Source organism: Melanaphis sacchari, unplaced genomic scaffold, assembly GCF_002803265.2.
Source record: "Melanaphis sacchari strain LSU unplaced genomic scaffold, SCAv2.0 Contig4_pilon_pilon, whole genome shotgun sequence".
Taxonomy (NCBI): Eukaryota; Metazoa; Arthropoda; class Insecta; order Hemiptera; family Aphididae; genus Melanaphis; species Melanaphis sacchari.
In genome coordinates this window covers 11,531,047-11,550,891 of record NW_020271335.1, presented here as the reverse complement: position 1 = coordinate 11,550,891, position 19,845 = coordinate 11,531,047, and the positions used below count along the sequence as shown (strand labels likewise).

Genomic DNA, 19,845 nt, shown 5'->3' with positions numbered 1-19,845 from the left:
ATTTTATAGAAATAATGTATTTTCTCGTTCGCTTAAAAAATAAATCATTTTTAGTAGACTGCGAAAGTATAATGACAGATTTGACTATAACCGTTTAAATACGATAGTCGTTGATCGTATCTTATACAGGTACATAAAATATATAAAATCTAGAATTCTTTGTGCTCGCCATATTGTTTAAAGTTCATAGTAAAATGTGGAACCTCATCGTCTGTACACGAACATTAAACCGTATTGTTAATGACGTACCATTTTTGTATAGAGTGTCAAATTAAGTTAATCTAAAACTTTCAAGGCATGATGCACAGAAAGCCATCTGCAGTTGAAACGCCCAAATGAGATGTCTTAACTCACTTGAAGCAAAACGTGTATTGTAAAATGTTATAGATTTTAAGCTGAAACTTTGGTTTTGAAAGAGATTATAGTAAAAAAAAGTTATAATCATTAACTATAATGAAGTGCGTGCCTCTCTATAGATTGTCAAAGTATATAAAATGAAAACTGTATAGAACAACGCAAAGACAAAACAAGCTTCATGGTTTCGAGCTATCGTTAATTTACGCATTATTAATCACTATAAAAATAATAATTACAATGAGAAAAATATTTTTAGTTATTTAATATTAAATTATAAAAAGAGTATATAAAAATTTACTCATGATATAATTTTAATCTTGAAAAGATTATTAAAATACAAAGACAATTTTTTTTAAATTTATCTCAATATTTTTATACAAAAATAAAAATAATTTAGATATTTTATAGTTAACAATAAATTCTTCATATAATTTTTATTATTTAAAATCCACTCTTCAAAAATTGACAATAAAAATCATATTTTTTATTAAAAAATAATACTTAAAATTTATTTTGAGTGTTGGCATCAATATAACTACTAATTATTAGCACCTAGAATTAAAATAAGAAATGTTAGATTAAAAAAATTGTATTTGAAGCATTCAGATATTTTGCTAAGAAGAACAAAATAATAAAAATCGAAATATTGCTTAAAAATACTAAATATGTAACGAAATTGATTTGAAGGTTAAACATTGATTATATGCCATTTAGTAATGTATAACTTATAATAAGAAACTATATAAATACTATAACTTTTTTAAAAGTAATTCTACATCGAATACACAAATTTATCATACAAAGTGTATCGCTGTTTGACATTATTATTTTGAATGAAAAAATATGAAACTTAACTTAAAAACTGTTTTGACGTTTTTTTAAAAACAATATTTTTTATCTATACAAATGAATTATGAACGTTTATTTTTAAGTATTGCATTATGTAATTATAAAAATTGACTTTCCAACTAAATTTCATTCTGAGTGATATTTATTGATATTCATGTTTGAAATTAATAATAGTAATATATTTATAATAAAATAACAATGACAAATAGTGACATAACTACTAAAAATATACGGAAAACTAAAATATAAATTATTTATTATTTACTATTGGTACTCAAAGTAAAAAATAATTACACATCAAAAATATTATTTATGAGTAGGCAACGGATTTATATGTAATAAAAATACAAAAATATGCAAATAAGTATAGAAGTATATAATTTTTAAATATGCGCTTAAAACATCAAATAGCTGGTGAGGAAAAAAATTTATTTCTGTGTAAGTACTGTACATATATGAAAAAAATATATTAAATATAATATAAAAATATAAAAATAATGTATTACATTGAATAATTAAAATTTCTTTTAAATTATTCAATGTTAAATGTCGCCTATTAGGTCTCAAAATATTTTTAAAACGGCTAAATGATCGTTCCATATCAACCGATGTAATTAGAGCATATTTGAAGCGCGTTATATCTGAAAGCAATAATTCCACATTTTTAAAAAGGTATCTGTCAATCATTATTTCATTGATTGTTTTAAAATCAATACAGCCTGGATTTTTTTCTGTAAGAATATGAAATTTCTTTTTTTACAACATCTTCTATTTATCCGCTTACGGGTTTTAATTTTTCTATTGTTCATTCGACAATTTGCATACTATCATGAAAGGAAATATTTTTTGTTACTAATTTTGTATTTGTATGTGCAATAAAACTGAAATTCACTGAAATGAAAATGAAATTATTTTTCAATGTTTCATTTTGCATAATGTTTTGAGCTTTTCCAATAGCCATAAAAGTTTCTGGATCTAATTTTGAAATAATTTCTTCTATTTTCGAAAAGTGCTTACAATAATATTGAACAGCTACCAACCATGTAACCCACATATTGGCATATAGTAATTATTGACTTGAGTGGTTGAGTAAGATCAGAGTACATTTCTTTAAAAATTGTGGTATGACAAGGAGCTTTGAAAAAAATTATTTTTACAGTAGCTATGACTTATAAGAGAATTCTATTACCGATTATCAATCGTATAAAAATATATATTATATTAAGTATGAGATTAGGACTTATAACAGATTGCACTGCATAAAAAAAGTTCCGAAAAGCATAAGCAAGACAATGACTAAAAATATAAATCTTGATAATATACCGATAAATGGCTGTTTTCATTCATAGCAATGTGACTTAAAAATGTATAAATGGTGAAACGATAAAATATGCTTAAAAATATTAATAAATTATTGAAATATGTAAAAGTATGTAAAATAAAATTGATGTCATTTTAATAAAAATGATTTAAATTGTGAAAATTTCTTATCAAATTTTAAACATCTTGATTTAATAAAAATATGCATTTACATATAAATCCGTTCCCTATTTATAAGTATACGCACGCTAATTGATTACGTGTTTCCTTTTATTTATTTTTCATTTGTTAATTTTGATTAAAAAAATGTTATCACACATCCGCTTGTTAAAATGCATATAAATATTTTAAACATTTAGTATGACTTTATTACAAGATCCAATTTGCCTTAGATATTTACTAAGAATTTAAATTTTTTAAATTTAGCTCTGAGCAGTTTCCACTTAAGTACTTGTCCATTATTTTTGTTATTAAAGTAAAATAATAATATTGTTATAGGTGCATTGTCATCATCATAATCGTCATAATAACATAAGAAGATCAAAACATGTGCGAATTTAATAATAAAAAATATTATTACTGAATAGTAATATTATACTCGTTTGCTTTTTTTATTTAAAATAATTTTCAATATAACGATTTTCCGCAATTTGATTATTATTATATTTTATGCTAAAAATATATAAATATATAATTAAGTCTTCATAATTTCTGTAGCCTACATAGTTTCTCAAGTTTCATACATTAAATTTATATTATCTTAAAGAAAATTGGTTTGTTATTTTAATTTTTTAATTAAAAGTCTTATTTAAAGAATAAGTTTTAAAACTCTGCTATATTTATTTCAATATACGCTTAGTAGGTAAAATGTCTAATATTTTCAAAGTTTAAAATCTTTGTTTTTCTTTATCAACTTTAAATTAAAAACATTAAATGTTGGCAATTTATGTTTGTATTCACTTTGAAGATATAATCATTAACCACTTTATTCATATACGAGTATACTGTAGTTGTCTAGTTTTAAATTATAAAATATACGAACGAATAACAATTTCTCTATATATCATAAAAATATTGATGGCGTACAAATCAATCAATCAAATTTGTATCAAGGTATTAAATCGATATCTTTTATTCATTTTAATTTACAATAGATATTTCGTATACGCCTCGCTGTTATATAGCCGAGGAGGTATCTAAAATTAGTTTTTAATTAGTTTTTTTTTCACACTATGCTATAATATAGAAATACTAATACCGTACATAACATTACATTGTGTTAAACTGTTTAAAGTATACAAAACGATGTTTTATCGTTGACACTGCGTAGTAGTTATAGTTCACAGATAGATTATAAAGACAATTATAAACTTAAAGGTGTTAAATTTATTATTTTAACAGACAAACAAAACGTATTTAACGTTAAAACAAATATAGATTTTATGTGTAGTTTGATAGTTAAAGAATTAGAAGAATATTCTATCTTTGTAATATCAACTATAGTGAAAACTATACAATACGGACCCTGAATAAAACGGAAATCTTATCTAATACGGAATTTTTCTATGGTCCCGGCATGTTCCTATAGTTTTATATAGACGTTGAACCACAATAAAACGGAATTTTCCTGACGCGGAAACGGAACGGTTTTTTAGGTCCAATGCGAGTAAAAACCTTGTATAAACCGGAAATATAACACGCGTCATGTTACGTTGATATGAATATGTAGATGCATCGTAAAACAATAACTAAGAAAAAACTGCACTACATTTTATTTTAGTTGGGTAATTTGTATTTTCAGGTTATCGTATTTGCGATACAAACTTATCCCATATGTATAATGTATAGCTGTGAAACAGTTATGCACCAGCAATCTTACACTTAACAATTTCCTTATACATACTAAATGATGTCCATTCAAATACATATTATATTGGAAAAATAGCAACAACAGTAACAAAAAAAAAAAAACTCTGCATGATTTTTGGAAAAACTAAATGTTTAAATTTAATTTACAACCTTCATACTTATGTAAAATGTATAAATTGTTAATAATTTTGTAAGAAAATAAGTCTATGATTAATCTAAAATAATTTATATAAAGTAAAGTAATAAATTAAGTTTATAATTAGTTTCTAACTCAAGAAATAAAAATTATAAATGTTGAAAACTAATTTTTTAATGTGAAAAACTGATATGAATTTATAATCCAGAATTTTTTCATTTTTTTAAATAAAGCGGAAAACTGCTTAAGTGGAATTTTTGCTATTCCGCATTAGACAGTTTTCACTGTACTACATATTGGAGTTCGTATTAAATAATTATATTTTATTAATATTTTATATTATAGTCCTGCGATTATAATTTGTGATTTAGTTACTTCTATACACGAAGCATCAAATATTTTATTTATTATGGGTGAATTATGTGTATATCACATTTTCTGTTTTGATTTACAGCCCTCATTATTATATAACTATCCCATTGTTTTTAACTAAATTTCAAGAGCTTCTGTTTAATAAGTATAAAAATATGTGTTTGAATTTCAAAATATTATTAAGAATGATACAAAATGTATATTGATATTTTTAAACTCTAACAGGACCGATAAAAAAATTTAAAACAAAATATGAATACGTATTAAACCACAGAATAATTCACACAAGTGTTTTTAATAATACAGCACTTTAAAACATTATTGATGATTTTATTAAAATTTGAATTTTTGGAATTTTTATGTATATTTGAATACCAAAATTACGAATACTTGGGTTTTTGAGGTTTTTCACTATTTAAAAAAATCCAATGGCTATCTAAACTTGTTTTTTTTTTTTAAATAAAAACCACATTTTTTACTGGAAATTGTTTAATACATGATTTTTGTTGGTAATGTTGATTTATTTAAATCAATATTCTAACTAGCAGTTTCTGAGTTTTTAAACTTCGTAAACTAAGAATAATAACCTTTAAAAATGATTTTAAATTGAATATAAAATGTATTTAATATTTAGTCTACCTAGTATACTTATTTATGTATTCAGTCACTTTTTACGAACATAAAATGCTAATATATTATTATTAATTACTATAATTTTAAAATCATCATAGCCCCCGTATCTTAATTTAATATCCTTGAATATTAGTATTAGACCTACATGTATAAGCATACAACATACAATTTTTATTTTATTAAAAAATATATTTGTTTGAATTTTTTTTATTTATACGTAAATCTACCTCCAAAATATTATAATAAACGTGGTTCAAAATTAAAAAAAAAAAAAAAAACAAGCTATTCGTATCGACGCACCAAAATCCTAGAATGACATAAGCAAAAGTAAGTATTTGATTAAGTACCTATAGCAATTAATATCTAATTAAGCGTATTTAAAAATTTCAAAAATCAAATTTAAATTAATTTAATTAATTTTTGTCGAGTGTTACTGCTGGGTAGCTACTCTCCTCATGATTTCACAGTCAACATGTACTTTCCGCTCATATGCTTATTGTAACTACTAAAACAGATTGTATTTACAAATAAATTTAAAAAAAAAAAAAATTAATTAAAAGCTAGCTATATACTACAAAAATGATTGTAGTGGATCACACGTACATAAATAAATAATTTGTAAGTCACGCTGATCAGACCAGTCATCAGCTGTGGAACTTATTTTGTTTCATAAAACTTTAACCATAGATGTGATATATTCCTGAAGTTTTATTAACTTCATATAGTGTGATAAAATTTATAATAATACATATATCTATCAGTCGGTGTTACGAATATATTCTTTTGCAGTGCCTGGAATTATCATAAACGGGATTCTATATCATGTTGTCGTAATTATTATGCATACGTTTATGTAACAATTGATAACTTGTAACTTATTAGTAAATCCAAAACTTTTTGTACTCAAATTCAATATACCATTTTTACGGGAACACATTGTTATTTAAAATGTACTTCTTTGAATATAATGAAACTTATGACATCGACAATATTTTATTATGCATTGAAATATCATAGGCTTCCAATGATCAATGAAAATTAATATTGCCCATTAGAAAAAAAGTCTGGCACCACCACTGATGTTAGCTGTAATTTTTTTTTTCTGTTTATTTAAATAAATTTTAAATCTTATTTAATGGAATTTTTCAAGGTTTTATAATGCATGATTGCACTTTGGAAGGACATAAAAGCCTAAACAAAAAGAAAAAAATATTCATTATAATTAATTTTATTTAAATAGTATTTAAAGTTTGATGTTTTGCGTAAAATGACAAGTGGTACCTTTGAAAATATATTTTGATCATTATTACTCAACTACTCATTCTAGCGTTACACTATATTATTTATATTAATCAACAAAAAATGTTCAATAGATATCTGATTATTATTCGATGTATTTAGAAAATTATATTCTGATTCCGAATTTGAAATTAATAACATAAATTATTATTATAAAAAAAAAACCAAGAAGATAAAATTGATTAATACTCGAATTTTGTGATTGTATAGCGTTATTAATATTTCAAACATAAAAATATGTTTAACCAGTAAAATAAATCATCTTATTTACTAGTCGCTATAATATACTGTATTACTATTAACATGAAAACTTTTAATAATAATAATAATAATATTAAGATAGTCGATAAGTATGTTCGACATAATATCGTAGTATCATTATGATTCTTTTGACTTGCTAAATCGCTCGATATTTTCAATATATTACAAAAACATTTTTAAATCTCTGCTATCCATAAAAAAAAAAAATTCTTACCAAAAAAATTTTAAATTTTTAATGCGCGGAATACCATTTAGAAATCAAAATTTAATGCACATATTAAACAAAAGTTAATGAAAAAGTCTATTAAAACTTATTCAAGACATTTTGTTTATAATGTGTGAATTTATCAAAATTAACTTATCCAACTTATTCAAATGTTTAGATATTATAATGTATAACATATACGAGAGGGATAATAAATATACACATGAATTATTTTTTTCGTGTATATAGCTTCAAAAGTTTACTACAACTTCTTTTGGCGATTAGAAATCGGACATTTATGATAGTCTTAAGAAATCGTTTTGAATTTATTTCCAGAGAAAAAATAGGTCACACGTTTTTATCAAAGTATATTTTGGTTATATTTTTGTGATAATCCAGGAAATCACTCATAATAGAACGTGAACCGCGATTATATTTTATTTTTGCCAAAAATATTATCAATTTCAAATATTACAAAAATTTACTACAATTATAACTAGGAATATCCAATTAATTATCACTGCCAACAGACGTATAATAATCGATATACTTACATTATATAATATTATAGTTTACCAAACATTAAAAATAAAATATGATAGCTCTCTTCTACGCTTATATTAAAATAAAATACACAAAGCATATCACAAAGGGAGAAATAAATTTATTTTTCATATAGATTATGACGTATACTTGTACACTTTTATTAATTTATAATACATTACAAAATATTAGTAGCGTATGATTTCAGTTGTATGTCCATTTAGCAGGGACCAACAAGTGTTAAAGTTGAATTAATGTAGAATAAAATTACATCGTTTATAAGTTCAAAAAAATAATCCCATTCAATTCGTTGATAAGTGTTTCTTTCAATTATTAAACATTAAAAACAAACCTCAGCACAGATCCCTAGCATATTTAATATAATTGCATATGCCTCAATCATGATATCATACCTGCAAAATAGTTGTCTAACCCGAAAACGATATTGCTTCGCCAACGGTGCAATAATATACAAATTGTGACGTGTAATTTATTATTATCATTATATGTACCTATATAATATATGTTGCGTCATTCTAAAGTAATAACTATAGCGCACTATTTGATTTTCGACAATTTTCAGCGTACAAAGTCCTCTATATAATAAATGTATTGTATAAAATCGCTTATGACAATTAAATTAATGATAATATATCCAGTCGGTGACCTTAACCAAAGTCGGAAAAACATTAACGAAAAACGTAAAATAAATACAAAAAAGGGGCAATTAAAATAATTGTTGGCGTTATATTCAAGGATACGACGCTGGTACCGCACTCCAGCGAATCTATGCTCCGTGATAAGCGATATCGGCAATAACAATTATGATGCTATATAATAATAATAATAATAACAGTTTATTGCATTGCCACCGGGTTTTCGCGTAACAAACGTAAAAAACTAATGTCATTAGGGAAAGACAAATAACAAGCTAGCAATATATAAGGACCGAACGTTTGCCGATATCAAATCATTCTTTTCGCCTCCCTTGGTCCAAGTGGTTCAAGCTAAAAATTATACGATATCTGCTTACTTTTTTTCCGTGCTCAATCGGCTAAATAAACAAACAGTTTCATACTATAACGACGCATCAGCATCTACCACGCAAAAATGACATCCTGCAAGTTATTTGTAAGTAAATAAAAAAAATGTACACGGTATTCCGCAACAGTGGAAAAATCCTATTGTTGTGCGCCACTAAGCGTTGGCAGATTCTCGACAATATTTTTTTTTTAACAATATTCATAATATTCTCAAAATGAACATCACGCTGTTTTTCCAGTCGAAATAATAGACCTTTATCAGACTTGTGAGTAATCTCGTCATTTCGTTTTTGTTCTTTTTTTCCAAAGTTTTGTTTTGCACTGCTCATTGTGTTGGTCTTCGCCGAAAAGGATGCATCGAAAACAGCTGAAAACGAGAGAGTGAAAAAAGCTGCAATAATTCCACCACCTGCTTCAGGTAAGTTTATATATATATATTAATTTAGTACTATATTGTTATAGCTGTATGGTTAGGATTATATTTATGACCTAAACAAATATTTTGTCAAAAAACAAAAATCACGGGGAAATAAAAATATCAAAGTATGAACTAAAAATTTACTTTAAAATACACATTATAAATAGTTTGCATTTATAAAATAAATTTTATTTTCGTTTTATACAATCAATGAAATAAGAAATAATATCAAAAGTTATTGTGTATATATAAATTCAATTTTTCACTGTTGGAAATCTTTGGAATTGTTATATAATCTAAATATATTATCAATCATAAAAAATATTAGGATTTTGATTATCTTTGTTACTTAATATTAAATAAACTTACTAATTTATAACAACAAAAACAAATTTATTTATAAATACGATTATACTTCATAAAAATACGTATTTATTTACAATTTTTCTCAAAATATGAATTTATTCTCCAAAACCCATCGAGAAATCAAATTAAATGAATACGTGTATGAGAACAAAAAAAAAATACATATCATATTAATAAAATTCTAAATGTCTAACCTTAATTATTATAAGTTAACTTATCCACTTATTATTACCCGGTGTGTATAAATTTAAATTATTTTATGCACCCGATTATTAATTTTAACCATGGTTCCGCGTTAGTGGAGTAAATCACAGACAACTATTACACTTACCTTTCAAATCAGATTAAAGTCTCAAACTTTATGCAATTAACTACACGATTCGTAAAATTTGCCAACGTTTGAAAGTCAAATAACGGCAGTTTATAATTCGGTCTACTGTAATAACAGGCGAACGCTATGATGAGGAATAACCTTATGCAAAGCAATTTTATTGGGTATCGAACTGCAAAATTAATAAAGTAAATATAATGTAAACGATTGGTATAAATGTTTATATTTAGTGAATAATGCCAACGATTAATGTTTGCTTATCATAGTTGGATTGTTGAAATAATATATCACTCATTTGCATAATTGTACATTATCGTAGTTTTCGGTTAAAAATTACATTTAATACTCTTTAAATACTTAAAGAGGTATAAGTCTTATCATTTATTCACGGAACTAAAATACTTCTTTAATATAAAATTGAAAACGCTGTTATAATAGTTATAGAAAATATTTAATAACGTTTGTAAAACTACTAATTATATTAGTAAATAACTAATAAAAATCAAAGCTTGAATAAAAATATTTTTAATTTGATCAAATAAATAGATATATATGCCATAGTCTCTTACATTCATAAATTTATGTCGAAAATATTTTATAAAAAGTTTGAATTCTCTAAATGCAAATTAATATCATACTAGTCTTGCGTTACTCTCAACGTCACTCATATTTTTGATTAATGAAATACATTTATTTTGTATTTTTTATTACACATATAATCACACAAAACGTTTTAAATATATTATTATTTAATATTTATATATATAGACGAAAAATCTACAGGAGAGAATAAAAATTGTCTTCTTTTGTAAAATGTAATGTATAATGTTGTAGAACGAGGTATAATATAATATATGCGTATAGTGAATTATTTAACGGATAAAGAATCATGATAACTTCTTTTTTTTTAAAGCACATTAAAATCTTCAGCACTCTCTAAAAAAAACTATATAACTATACAGTATACACAGTAAATACATAGTAGAATATTATTCGTGCGAAATATTCAGATTATATATCAAAATGTATAGCAAGTTTTAACAGTAATAAAAAAAATTGCGCACTTTAAAAAATGCGCATGGTGGTTCATTAAACGATATACGGAGTGATACATTTAACTTAAGATACTCGTTACACCAAAAAATATTTCTTTTAAACAATTTTAAGTTGTGTAAAAAAAAAAATTCTATTTTATTATTTCTAATACTATCGTTTTTAAGTATTTTATTCGTTTGATTTACTTTTTACTAGTAGGTACTTTTTTAATACATGATTCCTAAATAAAATATTATTCAAAGTATTTCGAATAATGAAAATCAAGTTTCAAGCAATTTTAGTTTTATTAGTTATGACTTATGAGTATTTAATGTTAAGATAAGCAGTAGAATTTTCAGGGCACTCTTATAAACTCTGTTCGTCTTTTCTAGACTTTAAATATTTATGACTCATATTACGTCGTTAACTAATTATCCAAAATTCGATTTGTATACATTAAAACACATCACAAAATATTATTTTTTTAAATACAGAATTAAAAATACATGTTGTCTTCTTATAGTTTTACATTTTAAATAAATTATAACGATAAAAAATAATCAAAATTATAATTTCTTTAGTTTATTTATTAACAACTTAAAATTATATATAAAAATAAAAGATATTTTTAAAAACATTAATAGTTTTTTTAATAATGACTATAATACGTTAGATGGATCACTCGGTATATATATATATTAATTTACTACCAAGGAAGAAACATCGCAAAGTGAATAAAAATGTAAATGCCAGTGGACCGGAGCTGAAGCGGTAGCGCGCGACGTGGCGCCTCGTTTGCGACGGTTTTAAGGAAATGAATTGCATCACGAATCGCATAAATATATAGTTGTTTCAACGCGCCGGAAAGACGGGTTGAAACGAAAAATAGGCACACGTGTGTACACGGCGGGTACGCGCCTCACAACGAAAACTAATTAACGATTTTGAAGCTGAAAACGAATTTCCCTTCTAAAAACTGCCCGTCTACATTGTTCAAAATCTCAGTGAGTCTGGCTATGTTTCTCGCTCAAACCACATCGAACTAGGTCAATACTTGGCCGGAGAGTGAGAAAATATAGTTAAATTTCAAATTTTAACACTTCGAGCACTTTAAAAAGAGGAATCCTTCTTTTAGAGGCAAATGGGGGTTGTCCAGTGTTAAAATAAAATACAAATTATAAATATGTAAAAGTATAAAATTGTATGGTACCTACTTAAAATAAAAACTAAATTTTTATATTATTTTTTTTTTTTTTAATTTATGATAAAATTTTCAAAAAATTTCTAATACTATAAAAAATTATTTTTTAGTTATAAAAAGTTTTCAATGGTTTTTTTTTCCCATAATAAATGTTGATTAAAAACTATTTGCTGGGTAATATGCTTGAAAATGTAATACAAAGCTCCTCATAAGTTTTTAATTTCTCGATTACGGAATATCGTAAAACCATTGTAAAAATAGTCTATTATAAGCGCTTAGAGTTAGAATTTTGGCAAAATTCATAAAAATCGCGAAAATTAGTTAATTATTTTATAGTTAGAAATTTATAAAAATTTAATACAATATTATTTATAAATATTTCAAACTGAAACTAAAAAATCTAATAAATATGGAAAAGCAATTATTTTTTTATAGACATTCCAAGTTCGAATTTGAACGAAATTACTTAACTAAAAATAAATAACGATGTTAATCATTTTATTATAATTTAAAGTCATTATTCATGGGAACTTAAAATTTTTACGTATATATCAATATAAATTATACTATATTATGCAAAGACATTTTTGATTTTTTTTAAGATAATATTATAATTTTTTTTACTGTAATACAGTGTTTATAGAAAAATATTATTATATTTTGAGTTATAAAAGTTGATATGATTAGTAAATACGTATATACTATTAAAATTATAACATACTAATTATCTAATAAATGCAAAAGTTTCGAAAAAAATTGTTATAAATCTACTATAATACTTAAAGTAAAATACATGACTAGAATAGCTGTATCAAAAAACAAGACGAAATGTACTTACTGATATTGATTAACAGGCCGTCACCACTTAGAACCGTTTTTCATGAACAATAATATATCAATGAATTCAAATTTAACATACTTATAATAATAGCCCACTTAACAACTAATGTACAGCATAACGGTACCAACTTGCCCAAGTTTTTTTTAATTACATCTACAATAAAATAAAATAATGTAGTTGGTACTGCATACCAAAAAAATAATAATAATAATAATAAAAATATTAATAATTACTTTATGATATATTTATTGTTAGTTAAATAAAAATAGGCCTTTAAAGTTGAAACCATAAATGAACATTTTATACTGACAAAAAACGGTATTCAAACCATATCGCTCATCGTTCGTCTGCACTACAAAAATCTCATGCGACCAATTTGATGATCTAAACGTGTGTTCATGTCGTGTTTTATAATGACACACACTACAAATTATATTATCTTTTGATTTCTTCTTCTAAAAATAACGATTATTAGAACGTTTTATGTTTACACGCTTTTCGTTTTCAATATATTCTGCTGGAGATAACATTTTAAACCCGAACTGACGTTTAAACGACTGATACGAAAATCCCGGTTGCCATCATATGATAATATATCATAGTCATCCAACATTTTAATGTAACCCTAGCTTGATGTGTCTGAGTCGATGGAAAAAAATAACAATAATAATTTAAAAATATTCGAATATTAGTAAAATCAAAATGGAGGTGAAGTCTTTTTTTTGCATCCACATGACGTTTTTTGTTTGAAAATATTATTTATCGTGTAGGTGCACATATTATACACGCGGTACGTTTTTACTTTTAACCTTGCTGAAATGTTGAAACGTTTACTGAAAATTCGCTGTTTCCACTTTCGATCACGTTTTGTACGTAAACATAATATGTACACCTATGCCATTCTGTATATATTACGCATTTGTTTATCGATTTCGACTTAAAAACACTATCATTTTTAGACATTTTTTGAATTAAGATATTTCTCGAAATCTATTTTATACGTAATTTATTTTGTATCACTTATAGTTACCGGGAGTCGGGGCGTTAATTATTGCCGGTAAGTATTTTTTCGAACGAATAGTTATTCGCAGCGTCCGTTGATTAAAATATACAACAGCAATAGCGGCATCGGCTTACAGCAGCTACCTAAAATCCGGTCGCGTAATAATACCAAAAAATAAATACATCACTACATTATTACCAAGCGCATATTATCAAATCAATATGATTCTCTCCAGGCAAAAATACATCATTCGGATACTTTCCGTGACATTTTTAGCGAAAATTGATAAAGAATTCGGACAAACACATTTCTAAATAATGAATACCTTCGAACGAATTCGGAGTTATACTTGAAAATTTTGAATAAAATTTAAAAATAATTAAATTTAACTCATAAGATTATGCATCGTATATAAAATATGATGTAATTTTGAGGCGATCCATGATTAAACCCTTTTGCATAGCGAACAATACCGTATTAAGGTGTCGTTGTCGTTTAGTCGGAAGTTGGTAGTGTACTAGTGTATTAATATCATGAAATTGTCAGACAATATAATATCATGTAAAGTAAAAAAAAAAAAATTTGTCTAAAAAATCAATGCATTTATAATTAGCATAAACTGTAAAATAAACTTGGTAAATTTAAATTTTAAAAATAAAAACCTACGAAAATTTAAAAAAAATATATAAAACCTTAAATATTTACATTACTTGATATGCAAAACAGCATCATAACGATACAATACTATATACATATTTTTTTTTAAAAAAATTGAATTACAGACTCTTTCTTTAAATACCTATTCTGTACGGAAATTATTGTTTTATCTAATAATCTAATAAATTCGAATTTTAAATGTCTAACAACGTTTCGTTTCATATTTAGTTGCTGCAACTTACGGATACTACAGCAGTCCTTATAGCGGTTTATACGGTAGCCCTTATAACACCTTATACGGCCAAGCTTACGGTTACCCGTACGGATCATACGACGACGGAAAATACCACCACCATGCGTCTAAGTATGACGACGGAAAATACCACCATCACGCGGCCAAGTATGACGATGGCAAATATCACCCTGGAAAGTACAACAAGGCACCGGTGGCAACAGCAGTGTACAGCAAGCCATATTCGACCGGGTACAACGGGTACAACTATGGTTACAATGGTTACAACAACGGATACAATTACGGTTACTATAGCGGATATCCGTACACTCAGTATCCATATAACTACCAATATAACAACTTCCACGCGTCATACCCGTACATCTACTAAGACTCTCTTCACCCAAACAATATTATTTGCCAGTTTTTATTTTCTTCAATCCCATAAAACACTATTGTTACATGCATGATAATAATAAACTTTTATAAAAGTCGTTATAAAGATTATTTTGTTTATGATTTGCTTCATAAATTTTAAATAATTTATTTTAATATAACAATATAATTAATGATATTAAAACTTAAAAATATTTCGTCAGATTAAAACGTGAATAAAAATTTTAGATATTGACTGTTATTATTAATTGTAACTTTATGACCTTTATTGTACTTTAACTTTCAGTAGTAACGTAATAAATTTTCAAAAAATATATACAACATGTGTAATTTTCGTCAATATTTTTTAAATACATTTGTATTTAATACCGTTTCGGGAATTTAAAAATATGAATTGTAATTTTTATCAATTACACCAAAAGCCAAATCGATTATTTTGTTGGTAATACTTACACATTTCAATAGTTTAGATTATAATATATTGAGATATGAGAAGCTAATCACACAGAATATTCTATTTTAGATTCTAAGCAATTATTCTACTGACTTATTCACACAGTTTTAGTTAAAATTAATACTACCTATTAAGAATAATAATATAATATATGAAATACATGTGTAATATAATAATAATTAATAATATAAAAATAAATAAACATAATAATACTGCGAAATAAGACGATTATGACGGACCGGGCGTCTTTGTAATGATTACTAGATAAAGCGGGGGTAATTAAAAATTCTAAAAAAATATAACTGGCAGTCGAGTTCATCAAGTTAAAATATAAGGTACCGACAAAATAATCAAATACATAAATATTCATTTTAGTGCAAATTACAAACACGCTATTTTTGATCGCTTTTGGTAGTAATCTTTATTTTGGTGTAAATTACAAGCTACCAGGTATTCGTATTTCTTGTTACATAAAAAGATTTCTCACCTAGCTAACGAGTGGCTTGACGACAATGAATCATCGCGGAAAAACGATGACGGCTGTAGGCTAAACCGCCGTTTAAATTGATGTTTGCCTTTGGCTCCGTCTCGAGGCATTTTTCGGTACTGAAAATGAAAACAATCACATCACAAGATTAATAATGATTTGACGTAGATACGATCTATAAAAGAAAAATGTATCGAAATTATTGTTTCTATGAATTATATATACAATGTTTTGTTGTACCGTCCATCAAGAATAAAATATGCATTATTGCTATAAATATGAAACTATTTTAACACAGTATAAGTTAAAACAATTTTTACGAGATGGAAAAAATAGGTAATTACTCTGATAAATGTAAAACACCATTAAATTATAAAATCAATCATAAACTTTTTTTTTTTAATAAAAACTCAAGATTTATCCGTAAATTTACTCAAAACATTGGGATTAGTTGCCTTTTTTGAATACATATATCTTTAAATAGATTTCGTTATGAAGATAGATGTGTAGTCTCCATCTCACAATTGTATACAACGTAAACAATTTGTGCTGTTCATAACTAATTGTGTGTTGTTAGTTTTAAAGTTTATAGGCTTATTATCAAATTCAAAGGTAAAAAATATTATCCATGTTTGTACATTTAACGATATTTTAATTTTTAAGCGAGTGATAAGTATTTTTAAATTATAATATTTTACATACTTACTCATAACTTACTTTAAAAATAAAATATATCGTTAAAAATCTGATATTTACACACAGATAATATTTCTGACCTTTAAACTTGTTAACAAATCAATTTACAATTGTATTAAAAGTAACTACAAAAAAAGTTGTTCTTCAAAACGTAAATTTACTATGTTATACTAATATTTATAATATAGATACAACACATCATGTAGGTTTATTATGTATAGCTATTGGTACTAGTGTTCTACGCACGTACCATTTCACAAACTCAAGAGGAATCCTTATCGTTAATCGTCGAATATTCTGTATTTGTAATATGTATAAGCATTATGAATTATGAGTGAACAATTTGCTGCTCTATACACAAATACACGTAAATTCACGTGCCAAATTGTATTCACTAGTAAATTTATCAACGTCTCTCGATACGTATTAAAAAAAAAAAAAAAAAGAAGAGCTATGTAAAAGAAAATTTAATTTATTTCGGCCGTGTAATAGATGCGGTCCATAATATTCACACTAAAACCCACAAAAGGGTAGAAAGTGGTTCAGAAAAATCCTATTAAAACGCGACGGGGCGCTCGCCCTGTGGCTACTTTTTAGACACTTAAAACGTACAATAAAATTAAAGAAATGTACGCTGCTCGCGCACGTAACGTGACTAAACTAGTTACATTTTCCATGGCTTACAATTTATTATAATAGCATCAATAATAATATGATCGATAAATTCTCGAAGTTTGTATAATAAACACGTATGAGTAGTGAATTATTTGGCATTATGTCCATTTGCTATATTTATAGTGGAAAATCGATTTGTTTGTCGTCGAGAGTATACTGAAGTGCAGCTATGTCTTAGAAATCTGTTGTTATAAAACTAATGTCATGTGGAAAACAATAATACCAAAAAAATACAATTCTATCAAAAAAGGATTAATTTTACTTATTTTTTGATACTTAATTGTGAACCAACGGCATAAAAAAAATATACATTCATGTTATCATTAAGGATTTTAACATTGGTGTACCTGAAATACTTGCATGCCTACGGTTTTATATTTACTAATATTATGGTCATTGTAAAATATCTACCTAAAAAGAAAAATATTCCGCAAAATCTAATTCAACATTGAATATAATATAAAATATCATGATAAAATAATATAATACATAGGCATCGCAAATATAAATAAATTAAAAATAATTATAAACTGAAATTTACATAGTTAAAATAGGAATCGAAAGTATTTTTATAATAGAATCATAAAATCTTTAGTTTTCAATTTTCTATTAAATTAGTTCGTTTAATAATAACAACAAAATTATTGGCACTTTTAATGATTTTTATACTAAAAGTAAGAATAATGATGGCCATTAACGGACATCATTTTAGTCTGAGATTATCTCATAAGACCCCCAAATACCTTGAACAAGTGTGCCTCGCAAGGACGACGCCCCAGGGTTTTCCTTAATTCGGTGTTCATATACAACTGTCAAAAAACCTGTGTACACGTATTACACGTATTTACGCGAATAACAACAAGAGAAACATAAATAAATAACATTATACACCAATATAAATGTCTAATTACCTGTTTGCTCGGCCGATGTGCACAATATATATATATATATATATATATATATATGTTGTATACCAACGTTCAGCTCACCGAAAACTAATAAGCGACCGCGTATACAAAATTATTTCACGGTTTTAAACTTCGCTGAATTGCACTGGACCGGACCGACGACGAATATTATATTACGTAGTGTTTGAAACAAACTACATTCAGTACGGTATATTCAATGACAAAGCTGCAAAACGGTTCGTCTTTGATACACATGAATTATATTATACAACACGCGCACACCAGTATAATATTACATAAAATTAAAATCGTACTATATTATCAATTATTGCATTGTACGACCGGTTTTTGAAAAATAATTTTTAAAAAAAAACACAACACGACGATATCCAATGATACACACGATCAGCAACTACACACATGACGGCGATACACTCGTCATCATTGTCGCGAAATAATATTTAATATCGTCCTTTATGTGTTTACTAACGATATAATAACAATTAATACGTTTTTTTATTTATACCGTCATACTACAGAATACGAATGCGTGTACATTCTATTTAATGAGTGGATACAATTACCTACCGAACACACGCCGCGGTCGCGTATTACAACTGTACTCAACAGGTGTCAGAGACGCAGAACCGACTTAACGGGGTCAAACTTCTCGTCCCCGTGATCGCGGACAGAGAGTGCGATGCCGTTTCGTGTGCACCGCGAGAAGGGTTTGCACGAGGCGACTGGGGAGAAATCTGCAGGAAAAGTGTTTTATCCCACCCCCGTCTGTCGGTGCGCATGCCGGTCGCAGCACGAATCTAGTCCCCCGTCCTCTGTCACACCCTTTCACCATTTCACCCTCTCCAAGAGGTCGTACCCTCCCCATACGGTCGCGCGCATCCGCTCGCCGGTATCTCGCCCGCTCTCTCGGTCACTGCTGCACATATATAATAGTGGGTTTCCTCTGCTCGCCAACGTCGCGCGTCCCGCGGCAATCCCCATACAACGTTTACACATATGTATATATTATATAGTATATAAATGTATATACGCCCGTGAGTACAATAATAATATTATACCGCGAAGTGCATAACAGTGGAACCTATATAAATACCCGTAAAACTCTGTATATATCATTTATCTATTATGTATAGCATTATTTTCGATAAAAATTATGTAGATAACAATAAACTTGCGTCACACCTCAATATCTACAACTTGCAAGAGCATTCACATATTATTTCGATTTTTGGGAAAA

The 19,845-nt window shown here is 26.4% G+C and overlaps 2 protein-coding genes across 2 annotated transcripts in view; one reads left to right on the top strand and one right to left on the bottom strand.

Moving 5' to 3' along the window:
* The window catches only part of LOC112598716 (ras-related protein Rap-2b-like), a 91,854-nt gene extending 72,540 nt beyond the window's left edge, over nt 1-19,314 (bottom strand). The window contains exons 1-2 of the mRNA XM_025345280.1: nt 18,591-19,314; nt 16,309-16,427 (exon numbers count right to left, since the gene is read on the bottom strand). Coding sequence (XP_025201065.1) covers nt 16,309-16,418 — 110 coding nt within the window. The 5' untranslated portion in view covers nt 16,419-16,427; nt 18,591-19,314. The remainder of the gene's footprint in view (nt 1-16,308; nt 16,428-18,590) is intronic.
* On the top strand, nt 8,811-15,475 carry LOC112598717 (prisilkin-39-like). The gene is made up of 3 exons (XM_025345281.1): nt 8,811-8,975; nt 9,197-9,305; nt 14,968-15,475. Exons 1-3 carry the CDS (start codon nt 8,955-8,957, stop codon nt 15,360-15,362), a joined length of 525 nt encoding a protein of 174 aa, XP_025201066.1. The 5' UTR covers nt 8,811-8,954; the 3' UTR covers nt 15,363-15,475.
* Nucleotides 19,315-19,845: the final 531 nt, after the last annotated feature.

What these genes read in the sequence shown, in the direction of transcription:
- LOC112598717 (XM_025345281.1), top strand. Translation starts at nt 8,955, where the DNA reads ATGACATCCTGCAAGTTATTT. An exon ending in TGACATCCTGCAAGTTATTT is followed by an intron (nt 8,976 to 9,196) that starts GTAAGTAAATAA and finishes TTTTTTCCAAAG; the next exon opens with TTTTGTTTTGCACTGCTCAT. An exon ending in AATTCCACCACCTGCTTCAG is followed by an intron (nt 9,306 to 14,967) that starts GTAAGTTTATAT and finishes TTTCATATTTAG; the next exon opens with TTGCTGCAACTTACGGATAC.